This window comes from Rissa tridactyla, chromosome 4 (assembly GCF_028500815.1).
Source record: "Rissa tridactyla isolate bRisTri1 chromosome 4, bRisTri1.patW.cur.20221130, whole genome shotgun sequence".
NCBI classification, from domain to species: Eukaryota; Metazoa; Chordata; class Aves; order Charadriiformes; family Laridae; genus Rissa; species Rissa tridactyla.
The window spans coordinates 46,315,486-46,331,604 of record NC_071469.1 but is presented as its reverse complement, the minus strand read 5'-3'; the positions used below and the strand labels follow the sequence as shown (position 1 = coordinate 46,331,604).

Below are 16,119 nucleotides of genomic sequence, written 5' to 3'. Positions count from 1 at the left end.
TACAAATTACAATTTTATAGAGAGTAGTGCTGCAAAGGCAGCTGTTTTCTCTCTCTCTATGTAACATGTGAGAGAGGCCCTTGCCCAAGGTCATTTCATATGTTGACTAGAAAGTCTGATCAGGCCTTTGTTATTTAAATAAGTAACTTTAAGCTAACACCACTGACAAGGAGTTTAAATAGAATGCTTTTAAAAACCCCTTTACAGTCTTCTCTTTGTAACACATTTCTGTTTGGAAAGAGAAACAATTAATCTAAATAAAAAACAAAACAAACCAACAAAAAACAACACCCCCCCAAAAAAACCCCTTTTATTTTTAGAGTTCACAAACTTGTCCAGCACTTCAGTATACTGTAGTGAGAAAATGTTAAATAAAATTCTCTAACTTATGGGATTTACTCTGTTTTTACAGCCTACGTGTCTAATCTAAACTGTCAATATCCTTTTGAAAACAGTGAAGTCCCATTATGAAAGCCTCTGGGTTGGCTACAATACCTGTGCAATAATTGTGAGCAATTTTCAAAAAAATAAAAAAATAGGAACTATTTAACACTCCAGCAATTCTTTAATGTGTGGTGTCTGGATGGAAAAGTGACTGGAAAGATTGCTATATAATGTTTTCCGATGGCTTTTATGTGTATGTATGTATAGATGTTTTTTCATCCAGTTTTTATACAGGTTCCATTGTGATTTGAACGTGTGGCATAGAGACAGCAATCTTAATCCTGTTTCAGAAGCTGATACTTTTAACATATTCCTGAACAAAAATCTTGTGTCCAACTTTCAAGGCTTTTAGAAGTATAGCTGATAATGCTTTTCTGTGTCAGAGGTTGGGGGCATTAATTTGTTTGTAGTACAAGTGAAGATAGTAAACTCATGTTCTACGAGTAGAATTCCAGTAGAAGTAAAAGATTTCAAAATTAATGGTTTTGAATAAGCCTTGTGCTGCTTTACATCAATCTTGTGTTCCTTCAAAATAGGTTTCAACTGGAATGACTAACTCAGCACAAAGTTTAGGCAGTGAGTTATTAATATATTAATGTTTTTCTGTCAAATTGCATGCCGACCATCCCATCTAAGAACAGCTCTATAGTATTGGGGAAGTATGTTAATGCAGTACATCCTGTTTAACAATTTATTGCTGTTTGGGTTGCAGAATTTTAGTCTCCAGAATATTTTCTCATCTACACAGATTTTTAAAACATTCTTGGTAGTTAAGTTTTTCTAATTTAATATGCAATTGCAATAGGATATTGGTAGGAAATAGCTGTCTGCAAACTAAGATAAGGGACAGATATGTCAACTTTGGGATATGAGGGAAGTAACAAATTTGGCTAAATGACTCCAAGGCAGGCATTTATGCAGCCTGTAGATTTCTTGCGTTTGAAACTGTATTTAGGCTAGAAAGCTGTAGTTGAATATAGTTCACTACTGAATTCTTGCTCTGTTATAATCTTTTTTCAAACTGACTTTTCTCCTTCACTAATGAAAACAAAACCTTTATTTTTCTATAGCACTGGTGTTAAAGAGGAAGCCAGAAACTAAAGGCACTGGAATCAGCAAAGATACTTCTAGAGAAAGTGGAGAAGGTAGAGAATGGAGCTGCAGACTCTACAGGAGGCTCTGAAAGTGGAAATTCAGGTTCACCAGGTAATTTGTATTCTTTCTTGCTTTTATACTTTTAAGTAATAGCAGCACTAGTGTTGCTGATAGTATTACTACTAATGGCAGCATTAAGTAATAGCGCTACACCTATAGTAATAATTGTTTTATAAGCTGGAAACTACTTTAGAATTTTATACTCTGCATTTTGACCCTACCACCTGTTGTTTTTAGCGAATGTGAAAAATCTACATATCAGGCAGTGGGTAGGGATTTATTTTATTTTTTTAATATTTTGTAGTAGTAATAAAAACATTCAGAAAACTCTTTGTTCAGCAGCTTCTGTCTGGAAGGTTTTTCTGATGTTCTGAAGACAACTTCAGTATTCAGTTAGCAATAGAAGGATATGGTGGAGGAACTTTCAAGCAAAATGTACATAGTGCAGCATAGTCTCATCTGGTGCTCCTCTTGTGGAGTGTCTCCTACTTCAGTACCTTCTAAACTGGTAATTGAATAGTTCTGCTAACTAAAACATTGTAGTGCTTGGGCTCAGAAATTCTTATAGTGTGTCTTTTTTACTGGTAGCCTGTCTGATGCTTTGTGGCAGTAGAGTTGCAATTTGCTATTCCATTACAATACAAATGATGATCAAAGGGCTGTGGCACCTATGCTATGAGGACAGGCTGAGAGAGTTGGGGTTGTTCAGCCTGGAGAAGAGAAGGCTCCAAGGAGACCTTATAGCAGCCTTCCAGTACCTAAAGGGGGCGTACAGGAAAGATGGGGAAGGGACTCTTTATCAGGGAGTGTAGTGGTAGGACACGGGGTAACGGTCTCAAACTGAAAGAGGGTAGATTTAGATTGGATATCAGGAAGAAATTGTTTACAGTAAGGGTGGTGAGACACTGGAACAGGTTGCCCAGGGAAGCTGTGGATGCCCCATCCCTGGAGGTGTTCAAGGCCAGGCTGGATGAGGCTTTGAGCAGCCTGGTCTAGTGGGAGGTGTCCCTGCCCAGGGCAGGGGGGTTGGAACTAGATGATCTTTGAGGTCCCACCCAACCCGAACCAGTCTGTGAAATGAGAAATATTAAAAATAATTTAAAAAAACTTACAAACCCATAAAACTTCCGAATTTACCAAATGTAAAAGGACATATGTGTATTAATTCTTGGGAAAAAAATTGTTACAGTCATAAACACAGAGTAGCTGCCAACTTATGCCAAATGTTAGATTTATCAACGAGACCTTTTTAAGTATTTCTGTTGGATATCTGAAACTCACAATTGTTACACAGTGGATAAAAGATCAGTGTAACTCATCATATAAAATTTGGAAGATGTTTCCAAATTACCTGATGACTTGTCCAAACAAGTGTTCTAGATGACTTGTTCAGTAGTTGTTGCAATGATGAGCATAGTGCAAGAACTTGAATGGAGGGAATAGTAAAATGAAGCTATACCTGCTTTAACAAAATACAACTTTCAGCTAGGGAGGAAAACTTGAAAAAGATAAAGATGAATTTCCAGAACTACAGAGGAGTATTTGGCTCTCCTCAGAAACTCCAAGGCCCTTGCATTCAAAACTTCAGTGAAGTTTTGTTATGGGGGTAAGGAAATCAGAAATTACTCATAGCATTTTGCTGCAGGTGTTAAAATGTTTAAGGCCAGTAAGTATCCTTTTCAAGTATTATCTGTTGTATGGTGATCAGAATGCTAGTCATACTTGTGTTTGTATAACAGCACTTAACTTCTTGTGTGTATCTTTAGTTCACTTTATGCCTAAGATAACAAAAAATTTTGAGACTGTGAATTTTGAATGATCTTTAGTATCTGTTCATAATGATGATAATGAACAGGGATGAAGATGAGAAAATGTGTAAAAAAAAAAAAAAAAAAAAAAACACCTTTTTTTTTAACAGCTTCAAGGTTTTTTGACCATTTGCCTTAGCTTTGCCCCATCCTCATTAAAAGTGAGCTCTGCACTGAAATCGACTTTAAATTTGGTTTTAGTTGGTGAAACTAGACAAGTCATTATATCAGAAGGTTGTCTTTTTTTCTTCAAGATACTGTATATTGCCATAGTTAAGGCTAAGAACAAGTCTAAATGTTTATGATGGGAAAATAACACTTGCAGCAACATGTTGGGTGCTTCAGTAAACTTTTCTTGAACTGTGCGTGAGTGGTTACTGCTGTGCTCATCAAATGGCCACTGATAGAAATGAAACTGGTTTTGGCACAAAAAAAAGAAATCTTCAAATGAAATGCTTGAACTGTATTGTACGTCTTTGAATTTTGTAACTCAGATATAAAATATATCTCTTCTTTTGGCAGTGCCTAGGATTTGTGGAGAATTGTCTCATCATCTTTTAATTATCTAATATTTCTTTTTCTGAGGACTCTAAAAAAAGCTTGCCAACGCTCATAGAGTCATAGCTTGTTGTCCCCTTGTAAGTGGTGGACAGGAGTCTATGAGTCTAAGCCTCCCAGCTTCCTGATGCAGTGTGTGTCACTTGTGACTGCTGACGTGGCTGTAGAAAGTGATGCTCAGTATGGCTGTATTTTTGTTTGTAGAACAGCTTCTTGTTTCCTCCCCTATTCCATTTCACCTCCAGAACTCTGTTTGACGCTTTGATGCTGCTGCTTAGGCAAAGTGTATCTTAAACTACCAATAAGGAACCAAAGGAGGTGTTTGGTTGTTTAGAAAAAGCTACTTTTTTGTTTCATTTCGTTAATCGAAGAATCCTCCATAAATGAAGTCTGACCAGGTCACTTGCTATATCACAGTACAACTTGAATATTCAAATATCTTCCATGTCTGAGCTGTATTACTTCTCCTGAGAAAAGATGTGTTGAATCTAAGTAGTTCATTCTGCTACTGTGTTGATTTAATTAACGTTATTTTGAAATAGTCTGCTCTTCATAGTTTTGATCACAAGAAGTGTTAAAGAAGTTATATTTGGCTGTACTCACAGAAGGGTTGGGCTTCATGGGTGATTCCTCGAGCTGATGTGTGTAGAGAACCTAAAACATCCTTTTCCTTTTCTCATTTTGTATGTAGCAGAAGGATCAGTCGGTTTTAAAATATCTTAAATTTAGATTGCATTTGATTGCACAAAAATAATTTTTTTTATGATTGGATGACACAGTATTGTGTGATCCATAAATTTAGCAATACTTTGTGAACAATTTACAGTCAGTGGCTGTATTGCCTTATGACTGAGTCTGTACAAGCACTTTGTATAAAAACTAACAGATACGGTGTTTTTCAAACTCTGATGTGGCAGAAAGCAACCAGGAAAACTAAGCTAAGCATGTAAGCAAAAGGGTGACATAGCACCTTAGCTCCTGTTCATCATGTGGCAGCATGATAAAACAATAATATTGAGCGTACATAAATGCCAAGTGATACACTTTGGAAAAACAGTCCTGGTTTTACATCTGCAATAGCGGGCTGTGAATTAGCTATTATCATTGCAGAAGGGGTTCGTGCAGTACAGTGTAATGAATGTTGCACGCAGTTTTAAACTTTGTCTCCAGATGATAGAGACGAACCAAAGAAGTACAGGGAGGAGTGCTAGGAGTGAACAAAGCAATGGAATGATTTGTGCATGAGGAGGCTTTCAATGTGAAGAAATGGTAACTGATGGGGGAATATGTGGTGTGGGAAAAAATCTAGGAAGAAGATGAAAAGAGAAACGGTCATAGAATCAGAATATCTCAAGTTGGAAGGGACCCATCAGGATTATTGAGGCCAACTTCCAACTCCTCTTGACTCGAGTGAAGGCTGTTTTTTCCATAATCTTATTTGCCCCTCATTCTTGCATTATCAGGAGGCAGATTCAAAAGAAAAAGGAGGTCCTATTACATAAGAGTACTGTATTTTAACTTTGGAACTTATTGTCACAGAATTTTGAGTGTTTTCCTGAGTTCAAAAAGTAATTAAGGCGGATTAATGGAAGAAAAGAAAGTGTGTTACTAGCTATTAAACCAAAGACACATTCTTTGAAGACATCAGAGATGTGAATTTCTGAAAGGTGGGAGATAACACTCTATGCTTGTCCAACAGAGACATCATGCTGATGCCTCTATTGCCTAGTACTGGAAGAAAACACAGCAGGTAAACCTGTGGTCTGACCCAGAACTATCTTTGTATTATGCTTTTTCTTATTAATACCATTTTTATGATGTGAAAGGAAATAAACTTTTAAAGAAAATCAGTTGACAAAATCTGAATTCTCTGAGCAGTATCAATGCAGTTGGAAGGAAACATTTTTCTTGCTTTCTTTGTCCATCTGACTCCTTTTCCTGATTCTGATGAGTGAATGGGGAAGAAAGTACAGACTTTACATTGTCCTTTGTGTGTGTGGAAGGGACATGGCAATGCGATGAATAAACATGGCTGTAACCAGAAAAGAAATTTGAGAATTTTTGGTTTATATTGTGTCATTGTTCTGGGCTCTGATTTTCTTTGGTGACAGCCTGGTAACTTTTTCCTTGCTTAGCAATAGGCAGCATCCTCCTGCAGCTGCCTGAAGGAAATAAAGGAGGAAGAATAGTGAATGGTAACCATCTGTCTGTTTTCCCTTGGATGTGGAAGGCATCTCTTCTACAATGATCTCAATCTCTCCCTGAGGAAGAAAAGTGGCAAAGATACTTCTGAACATGGGTCTTCCATGTGGTACCAGCCAAGCCAACACACAGGCGGACCCTTAGTACTTGAAATGTTCTGCTCTTGAATATACAAACAGCTTTTGTGCCCGCAGCGGTTATCTGTGATTTGTGTTTCTTGTGACTGCAAGCAAAGAAGGCAGCAATTCTAGAGGAGACACAGCTATTAGATTATTTTACCCAGCTGGCTTAAATTGTCCTTAAAAGGCATTGCTTGTTCAAGGGTTGTTGAGGAGAAGGAGCAAAAGTGGTGGCTTATTGTGGTAGTTTTACTATCTTAATAAGAATGGGTTTGGGAATTATAATCCTGGATTCCAGGCCTTGCTATTGAAATGCTGTAAGCTGAATATTTTGCTTTTACAAAAGGTCTTTAAAAATGTTGAATTTTAAACTGTTGAACAATATCTGTAGTGAAAGTCTTCATTGTATTGTTGTATCTTTTTTCTTTCTAGAAATTGGTTGCCCAAATGAAGCAAGATCCGCAGGTAACTATTTATTTTTATGTTGCATTATTTACCCTTAAAAATACAGGAAATAACAGTGCATGAGAGTTTTGGGTATTTCTTGATCATGTTCTTCCTTGCTAACACAACGTTTAGAAGAAAATTATTATGAACAGGTCTTTAAACAATGTCTTTTGGATGGTTTAAAACAAAACCAAAACTTTTGCCTTTATAGAGCCTTTTGCCTCATTCTTAATAGTTTAAATCAAGTGACTCTTGCAGGCTATGGTGTAGTTCAAACATGCAGTAAGTTTCTGATTCTGTTGGAAGCTGCTCTTTATAAAATCTGCTGTTGCTAGAATTTGCTTTTTTCTTACTTGAGTATCAGCAGGTTCACAATTGTACAAGAAGAGATGGGATATTCCATCCAAGACATTTTGTCCAAATAGAGAATGTAGCTTAAGGCCGTGTTCAGATTGCCTGTCCTAGGTATCCAGCTTCAGTACTGTAGTGTCCAAAGAGCGTGTACTTGGCCTTGGGATATCTCAGAGCTGCTGAATTGGATAACAAGACTTCTTGCGTACACAGCAGAAGTCCTCCCTTTCCCAATGACTGTGTAAGGAGACTGGATTATCTTGTACAGCAATTAAGCACTACAGTGTACTGAATGGGGAGTTCTGTGGAGTTCTGTAACCAGTCTGAAATGTTGAGTAGAGGGATAAAGCCAGCTCAGTGAGGCTTGCTGTTATGTGCTTCCATCCCCATACAATACTAAATGTCCTGTAATTTTCTGAGCATGTGTATTCTGAGCTCAGCGGAGTGGGAAGACACCTTTTTGTAACAGTCAAGTAGTTAGACCCCTGACGGGGAAGGATGAGCAGGGAGTAGGGTGGTACTGGAAAACCTGCTTTCTAGAATTTCCTTAATCTAATGGGATTTGGGTAAAGTCTGCTACTCTTACTTGCTGGGCAAGTCTGCTAACGATTAGCTTGCAGAGTAGTTTGCTTTCAGTTTATATCTCCTGATAGCCAGGTCACGCTGCAAGCAGCCATGCAAAGTTTGTGGAGCCAGAAAGAGTAAATCTGGTCCCTGCTTCCAATGCTCTTAATGCATTTTTATCCCAGATTATTAAGTGTCATCTCGAAGAAGGGGGAATGACTGGTCAATACGTGGTTTTGCTGAATTATGTGTGTGTTAGAGAAGACTATCTACAAGCTGAGATTGTAATGCATTTCAAAATTTTGTGGAGGAGTATAAAAATAGGGAAGTTGTCCTAAGCATGAAGTTCCTGTAACAATATTAGTCCTATGTTTTAATATTTCTGTGTAGCACAGCAATCCTACATAATCTGGTATATAGAGTTTACAACATAAATGAGAACAAAAAAAGTTGAATAAGAGAAAAATGCAGTGAAGCTTGCTTCCCTGTCGCGTTTCTGCAGAGCTTCACAGGCTTTAAACTGAGGACACATTTTTTTTAATTTTGTTTTTTAGTAGGAAACAAATAGTCCTGGTAAAAATTGTTTTCTGACTGCATCTTTATAGTGATGCTTATGGCTTTCAAATATTAAGCAAGTGCTATTGTGAGCAAAGTGATGATATGAATGATGTGCTAAAGCAAAAGTAATTCTCTTAAATACAGTCTAAGGCATAAACGTACATGGAAATGAAGACTTAGATACGTTTGCCTTCATTTGACACGTGTCAGTTAAGATCTAATAGATATGTTTGCTGATGCTCTACATAGTCAAATGCATGACAAAGTCTTTGCATAAGTAGCATAGGTGAAAGTGTACTAGGCAACATACCATAGCATGCTATTGTATACAACATGATACTATTGTATTACATATTAACAAGCATTGCTCGTTTAATTTGTAAGCTTGGTGAAATGTACAAATATGCTGTATAATACATTAAGCACTAATGGATGTTTTAATGAAATCTTAATTCCAAACTGGGTTGTCTCCCTGAGTGCTAGAAAGGTCCTCTGATTATTATTGCGCTCAGTGACTTAAGTAAGGCTTTGTTGAGCCTCTTGAATTTTATTGGCTGTACATCCAGAGGTGCTGTATTTGTAGTACATTATGCAAAAAAAACCAACACAACAAAACAAAAAAAACACACCTTCCTGCTACTACTCTGTTAACAAATGGAATATCTTTCTCACAGATATTTTTTCTTTCTAATCAGAACGCTGATTTGAAGAAACAGCTTCATGAACTTCAAGCCAAAATCACAGCTCTGAGTGAGAAACAGGTAGGGAAACAGAGATATATTTTTAACACCCTGTTCTAAAGATGTATTTCTTCCCAGCTTCCAAGAGAGCTGCTAAATTTTTAAGTGCAAAAATAAGTGTGGGCAACCAGACACTTTAGATCTTTATTTGATTTCTCAATAAAAGATAGGACGAGTTATTGAGAGTCCATCAAACAAGCAACTAGTGTAATCAGTGGAAGCTGTAGCAATTTTTCTTGTGTTGAGACCAACATTTTATATTAAGGGAGCTGGGAAAATGAATGAATTTTGTGATTTCCTTTATTATTATCTTGAAACTTATTCTAAATCAGACCATTCTGGTTTAGGCAAATCTTTAGATTTTGTTTTAGTTGGTCCACACTGTGCATCTGGATGAGTATGCTGGAATTTTTCTTTGTATTTAGAACAACTAAATTCATGTCAGCTATGGGTGCCTAATAGACAATTTGGAAATTAGTTGTGTGTTTTTTACCATGATGTATTACAGCACAATTGTCTAACACTTGCCATTTGGTAGGAATTCTCTTTGACGGGTCTAAAGTATGAGTAATAATTAGAACTGAATGCTTAACAGAAAGATTGTGGAACTTGAAGGTGCACCTTGTGGGTAACTAGAAGAAAAATAAGTAACATTGAGGGATCTGCTGAACTTGTTCTCACATATGTTTTTTTAAAAAAGCAAAACAGCAACACACACAAAAACCCTCTACACAACTTCCCCCCAAAACTAAACTGACTTAAGCAGTCCCTTAATTGTATCGTTATTGTGTCAATAACAGAACCACATCAGGTCCAAATTAGGAACCAAACACCTTTGAAGAGGGAAAATATTTTTAGAATGTGTGCATAGGTAAGAATATAGTTATACATCAGTGTCACATCTAGATACACGCATTCATCTGTTTTTATCTACATGTGCTCCGTTTTGAGAATTACCTTTTTCCAGAGTGAAAGAACTGTTGCCTTCCCCAAGGAAATGGGCAGACAGTGATTAAGATTTCTTTAGAAATTTTGTTTACTAAAAAATTATAGTATGTTTGAGTAGTGGAACAGTGAGTCTAGGAAGGAACATGTAAGGATAATAAAGAAAATGATTTTTTAATGAGAATACTAATTCAACAAAAACTGAGGTTTTGCTGATGTGATGGCATGCCTCTCTTGAGGATGATTTATTCTCTGAAACCAGCATGAGCCTCTGCATGTGGCTATGTCTCACAGCAAGCAGCTTCAGAATTCTCTGGTAAGCTCTGGAGGCCCATGGTAATTTCAAATTTAGCTTGCCTTAATGCCATAAAGCAAGTCATATTGACTACCAGTTCACATGATCAGCAGGGACAGGCAGTCCGATAGTGAGTGGAACATAAGAAAGATGTAAGTATATCTTACTCTAACTTTTCAACTTGGATACATAACTTTTTAAAGCTATTTTATATAGTGGTCTATACTAACGTGTATTTTAAATTACCCATCACCAGAAATGCAGCTGTGTCTCTTCTGCTGAAAATTACAGCTCAAAGTACTAAAGTGCACTTGTTCATGGGATGAACATGGGCTAAGTTTCCAAAAGACTTTGAAAAATAAGTTTCTGACTTCACTTCCACCACACAGCGAATTCAGTCACTATGAAGTCACAGTCCAGTTTCCTTCTTTGTACATTTATGATTTTGATTATCACTAGAACAGTGGATTTAGCTATGATTGTTGAAGTTTAAAGTCTTTATTTTGTTGTATGTACCACTGGTCCACAGAGCTGCCAATATCACAGATGATAGTGTTGTTAAAGTAGTATGGCTGCTAAAATGCAATGGTCATGGCAAATGTGAGTTTGGGGAGGGGGGAACACCTCCTACACCCCACGCCCACCATTCACCCCAAAAAACAACCCTAAAAAACCTTACCAACGTAGAGAAATGCTCACTCCCTCTTATTTGTAAGAATCTGTTGAATAGACAGCTGTGGCTTAGCAATGCAGAGTTGAGCGGCATTTTAGAGACAAAGCCTCTTTTTTTTTTTCCTCTATTCTCACTCTCATTTCTCTTTAGGAAAAATAATTATTATCAATTGTTTTATGGGGAGAATATTATCCAACAATTTAATTTTTACACAGCATGGAGAAATGTGCAGTTTTGCATAGTAAATAAATGCTTTACATTGTGCAGTGTATTTCTTGAGGAGGAGTGCAACATGTGTTATCTGTACTCTTGTTTAGAGCCAAGTGAGTAGTCTTGATGTCTGATGAATAAACTCTGAGGGCCTAACTCCACCGTGGACAGTTATGGGAGGCATAATTGTCACTGTTTGATAAGCTTTTAATGAAGTGTGAAAAATGAAAGTTCCAGCCTGTGGGGTGTCCCTGCTTGGAGACAGTGGTGTGGAGCTGAGACCCTGGTGTTAGAGAGACAGAATGCTGAAATGTTTCTGGCCTCTGAAATGCTATGTCAGCCTAATGTACCCTTTTTCTTTGCTCTCTTATTTAATGAATTTGCATGAAGACTTGTGTAAGAACCAAGTCAGTAGTAGGTTAGCTAAAAGCTTTTAGTTGCTTTAGGATTTCTCTCCATTTTTGAAGAATTTTGAGAGTAGTGCTGACACTTGCTGCCAGTCGCTGCAGAGATTCATAGTGGCTTTGGTTTCTTGCGGAGAATTAATAATGACAGCTCTGTTCAGAAGTTTGTGAAACTGAAGAGATCTGGCAAAGTACAAAAAGAAAGCAAGTGGGCTGTGCGGTGTGTAGGCTTCAACCTAAAGAAATTTGTTAGCTGGTGCAGGGTTAAACTGTTACAGCAAAAGGTATGTCATATATTCATATGGTTTTTGAAATGTGAGAGAGGTGAAAACAAATGCTTTGATTTGTTTCTCCTGAGAAGATGGAGCAACGTATGCTGATTGTGTTATCATATGGGAAAAAAATCAAAAAGAAAAAAGTTATTTGCGTTATAATTTGCATTTAAAGGGCATTAAACGTGAATCCTTCAGACTGTTATTTTCCCCTGCTAGTCTCATTATGTTATTACTACAGAGTTCTAAACTGTGCTTACCTTTTTTTTCCAGTGTGGGGGCAATAAGGTGAATTCAGTCTAGCAATCTTGTTCCTCAGCTATAGATGCGGGTGCTGCAGTTTGGAAACCCTGAATGCATTGGTTTTAAAACTGGTTTCCTCTTTCTTCCCCAACCCCTCTCTTTATTAAAGGAAAGTCAAGAGTGACTTTTTGCAAAACAGTTTGAATTACTAAATCTGAGCTCGGTTTGTTAATATGAATGAACTCTGTTGCTGTGTAGCACTGGTTTTTATTACATTTTCACATCTTTGTAAGGAAGTAATAGTCTTAGCACTCTTTCTTTCACTTTGTATTCTATGATAGTGTCTTCCTTTGGCATTCTGTTTTGTAGACTTTTACCCACAATTACCTATCACTGCACAGCTTTTGTCCGAGTTAAATATACTTCTTAAAATAAAAACCATAAAAAATGTATTCTTGAATCTTTCTATGAGGAAAATTTTTACTTTTTTTACTTTGGGAAGGTGGAGTGGAGATTGTTACCAGTGACACTAGTGAAAGACTGAGTTAGAGCAGGGCTAACATAAAGGAGCAGGAGGGATGTAATCTTGAAGTATACCTTTTTTCTGCTTCTTTCCCTCTATAGTTAATTAAAAAACTATAATATGATCTTCATCATTATATTATATCATCAAGTATGTATCATTACAGTACTTTCTTTTTCCAGTGACAAGGAAGAGGTCCTGTTTATTCGACTAAAGAAATCTAAAGAAAGAAGTGGTCAGTGAACAAATGCTTTTTAGCAATATAATGTCAAATACAGAGGAGTTTCTACATCTGTCCTCACAATTTCTTGGAATAGTTAGAGCAACATTCTATCTTAAATGTGGAAGAAAGCTTACAAGAATAGTCTTTTGACCTTATGGTAAAAAGGTGATAGTGATAAGCATATACTAAAGAAATTGCCTGGCTCTTTCCCCTATATTTGAAAATAAAATGGAAATGTCTCTTACTGTGGTTGCAGTGAAATTAATCGAATCTTCCAGAAAACAGTTTTGTGAAAACTAGACTTGTATTCTCATGCAATTGCTCTTGACATGGAAAGAATAAAGTGGATCCCTTTGTTACTTTAATTTCTGAAGAGCTGTATGCACTTGTAGGAGAAAGTACTCAAAAATAGTTATAGGGATAATTGTGTTTATTTTTCACGGGGGGGAAAGGTTTAACATACTCTACTGTGAAGAGTAGTTGAAACTGTAGAATATCATCAGAAAAAATGCACACTGTAAAAGTGAACTTATCTCTATTATTATGAATAGGCAGATCTTGTACATCTAATTTTGCTTGTATTTAAAGTTTCAGCAAACTGAGGTAGTTGTGGTTATTCTAAATCCTATATGTTCAGGGTGAGACTCCTTTTAACCTTGCCACTAAATAGCAAGTAATGGGAAAGGGGATTTGGAGGGGGGATTTTAAGAATGGTAGTGTAATTTAACCATGGTTTTGTGTAGTTGAATAAATGTAAACATTTGGTTTAGACTGACAAAGGAAACTTGTTATTTAAGTATTCAAGAACTGTCAGGAATAGGCTTAAGCATTGATGTTGGTGTATTTATTACAGGTACCATAACCGAGTAATGAAAAGATCGGTAATGTGAATAAATTCATCCTCTGAGACTGTTCTTCTTGAACGCTTGTCATCCATAGTAAAGGTGAATTTTTATGGAGGCTTTTTGAACTCATTATCAGAAAATTGTACACGAAACATGTTCCATCATATTCTGTAAAGATGAAAGGCTGTGTTTTGGTGAGAGGAAAGTAAGCACAAGAAAGCTAGAGAGCAGGAGGGAAACTGGGTACAGCTAACGGGTAGGACAGAGCACTCTGAAATGCTTCTGCATAAGAAAGTAGGCAAGATAAGCCTCCATGCTGTAGATACACCTAATGAATACCATGAGAACTTTAGGGCTCAAAATCTGGAAATAAATAATGAAGTCATTCACTTCTCACTCCTGCCAGTTTTGTCTGGAGTATCTAATCCCTCCTTTACCCAAGATCCGTCAAGGTCATATTAAAATGCCAGTTATTCTGTCAGTGATGGCGGAAGTGTGCAAATATGCCATAAGGACGTGTAGTAACTAATAACTTGGGGCAGGTGATGCTTAATTTCAGTTCCAGTTGTTTATCCGGAACTGTATGTATTACTAAATACCTATCTTTTTGAAGTAAATGTCATGAATGATAAAGATATGCTAATTTCCGTGTAACTGCAAACATCCATTTATGCCAACTGTTTATAAAGCAGTTCTGAAATATATGAAAAACAATTTTGCACCTTCCCAGAGTTTGGCTTTAATAATGAAACCCTGTAGTGATACGCTTAGCTCTGCCTCCTCCCATAATTGACTATTTGTAGATTCCTTTCTTAGGTGGTTTGAAGTAGTCACTCCTTTTTTCTGTCAAAAAGACACTGGTCTGTCCGGATGTAAGGAGGAGAAAGTTAACTGCCTCTGTGAATCGTCAGACCCTTTTGAACCCTCTGATCAGTGTGAAGAGCACCTGTTTAGAAGGTGAATGTTTGTTTGAGAAATCTGCATCAGCTTACTATTTTAATCTTTGGTATTTATTTAATTTGCATCCAAATATTGTGTGAGAATGGGAATATAATGACTTCTCATTAAGTCATCTTCCATATTCTCAAGATATACTGGCTGAAACAAATTTTGAATGTCATACAGATGATTGTAGATAGGCAGAGTGCATGCATCTCTCCCTGCTGCCTCTTTTCTCCCAAACTATTCTGAAAAACTGGTGCTATAATCATTTGCATATGACTGAAATATTGGTAAGCTTTTTCAAACCTTTTGTAACAGTTAAATCATGATTAAACCCATACTGGCATCTAAACTTGGATTTCCCATTCTTCTCTTAATGTAACTCCAGCTAGACTTCTTGCTATTGGCTTGTGAACCTTTTGCATATCTACTATACATTAGCACCAGAGTAACTTAATTTAGGAAATGGAAGTTACTATTTCATGATATCATTAAAAAGAAGAAAACCCCTCCACACTTTTCTCTTGCTAGCTTTCCTTTAGCACTGATTTTCTGGCTCAACTTTTAATTTCTGAGTTCACGCTGTACTTAAGACAGATTTGGATGCAGCCGGAGAGCTTTTTTTTAATTGAGCCTAGTTGGATACCTAGTTCATATAAGCCAGGGCATAACTCTAAAGTAGCCCTCTCTGCTTGAAAATCCACATTGTAGATAGAAAATGGGCAGTTAAACTACAGTATTTCCTTGAAAATCCCCTGCTGATGGTGAGAGCTGGTTATTAGGTGCTCCTGCATTTTTTGACTTGCTGGATAACCTCACACATCAGTAGTAATTTCAATGCCTCCTATTCCCTCTTCATACTTGGAAGAAAGACAGGCAAAACATCAGATTGTGATGACTGGGATTTAGGATGTTTTGTATAGCACCCTTAAAGGAGTCTTAGTTGGAGGCTGGGAAAAGGGATTAAATCTACTAATGAATTTTTATAAGTGAAAACAGATTAAAACAGCCCATTCTGCTCTGTTCTGCATGACTCAGTGGAACAACCTCAGAGCCCCAGAAACAGTATTTTGATTTATTCCAAGTGTATCAGTGTTAGAAGGGGAGTCAAATCCAGGCATCTGCTTTTCAGTGCCTTATAGATCTTTAGTTCCTATCGGAGTTGTTTAGTCCCCAGCTCTTCTGAAAACTGTATTGAATTTTGGAAGGGAGAAAAGAGAAAGACGGTGTGTCTAATACTTAGAATACAGGCAAAAACTTATCTTTGCTGTTTGTTCTCTGCTGCCTGTTACTTGATTTGAAAATAAGCCACTTCCCAAGATTGTGCTTTTTTGCACTATGAGTTACCAAATGTAGTACAGCTATGGGCTAAAAAAATTTATTAGTAAAGATTATCCTATTTAATAGTACTATACCAAGAAGACAACTGACTAGGGTAATCAGCATTAGGTGGTATTTTCCAACATATGGCTGAGGCGTAACACCCTCATAGTGCATTGTGGAACCACCCAGTTGAACTCCTCTTCAAATCCTTATTTTGAGAAGGACCAAGGTGAATGTGATATTTTACATAGTTTCCGTAGTGCCAGTTTCGAATT

General features: G+C 36.9%; 1 protein-coding gene across 16 annotated transcripts in view; it reads left to right on the top strand.

Annotated features, from left to right (window-relative positions):
• PHF21A (PHD finger protein 21A) overlaps nucleotides 1–16,119 on the top strand; it is a 141,318-nt gene that overhangs the window by 37,010 nt on the left and 88,189 nt on the right. For 11 of the 16 annotated variants that reach the window (XM_054198100.1, XM_054198101.1, XM_054198105.1 and 8 more), the window contains 3 exons: nucleotides 1,515–1,650; nucleotides 6,719–6,751; nucleotides 8,881–8,967. In XM_054198100.1, coding sequence (XP_054054075.1) covers nucleotides 1,597–1,650; nucleotides 6,719–6,751; nucleotides 8,881–8,967 — 174 coding nt within the window. In that variant the 5' untranslated portion in view covers nucleotides 1,515–1,596. The remainder of the gene's footprint in view (nucleotides 1–1,514; nucleotides 1,651–6,718; nucleotides 6,752–8,880; nucleotides 8,968–16,119) is intronic. The other 5 variants (XM_054198113.1, XM_054198115.1, XM_054198109.1 and 2 more) reach the window with 1 other exon arrangement.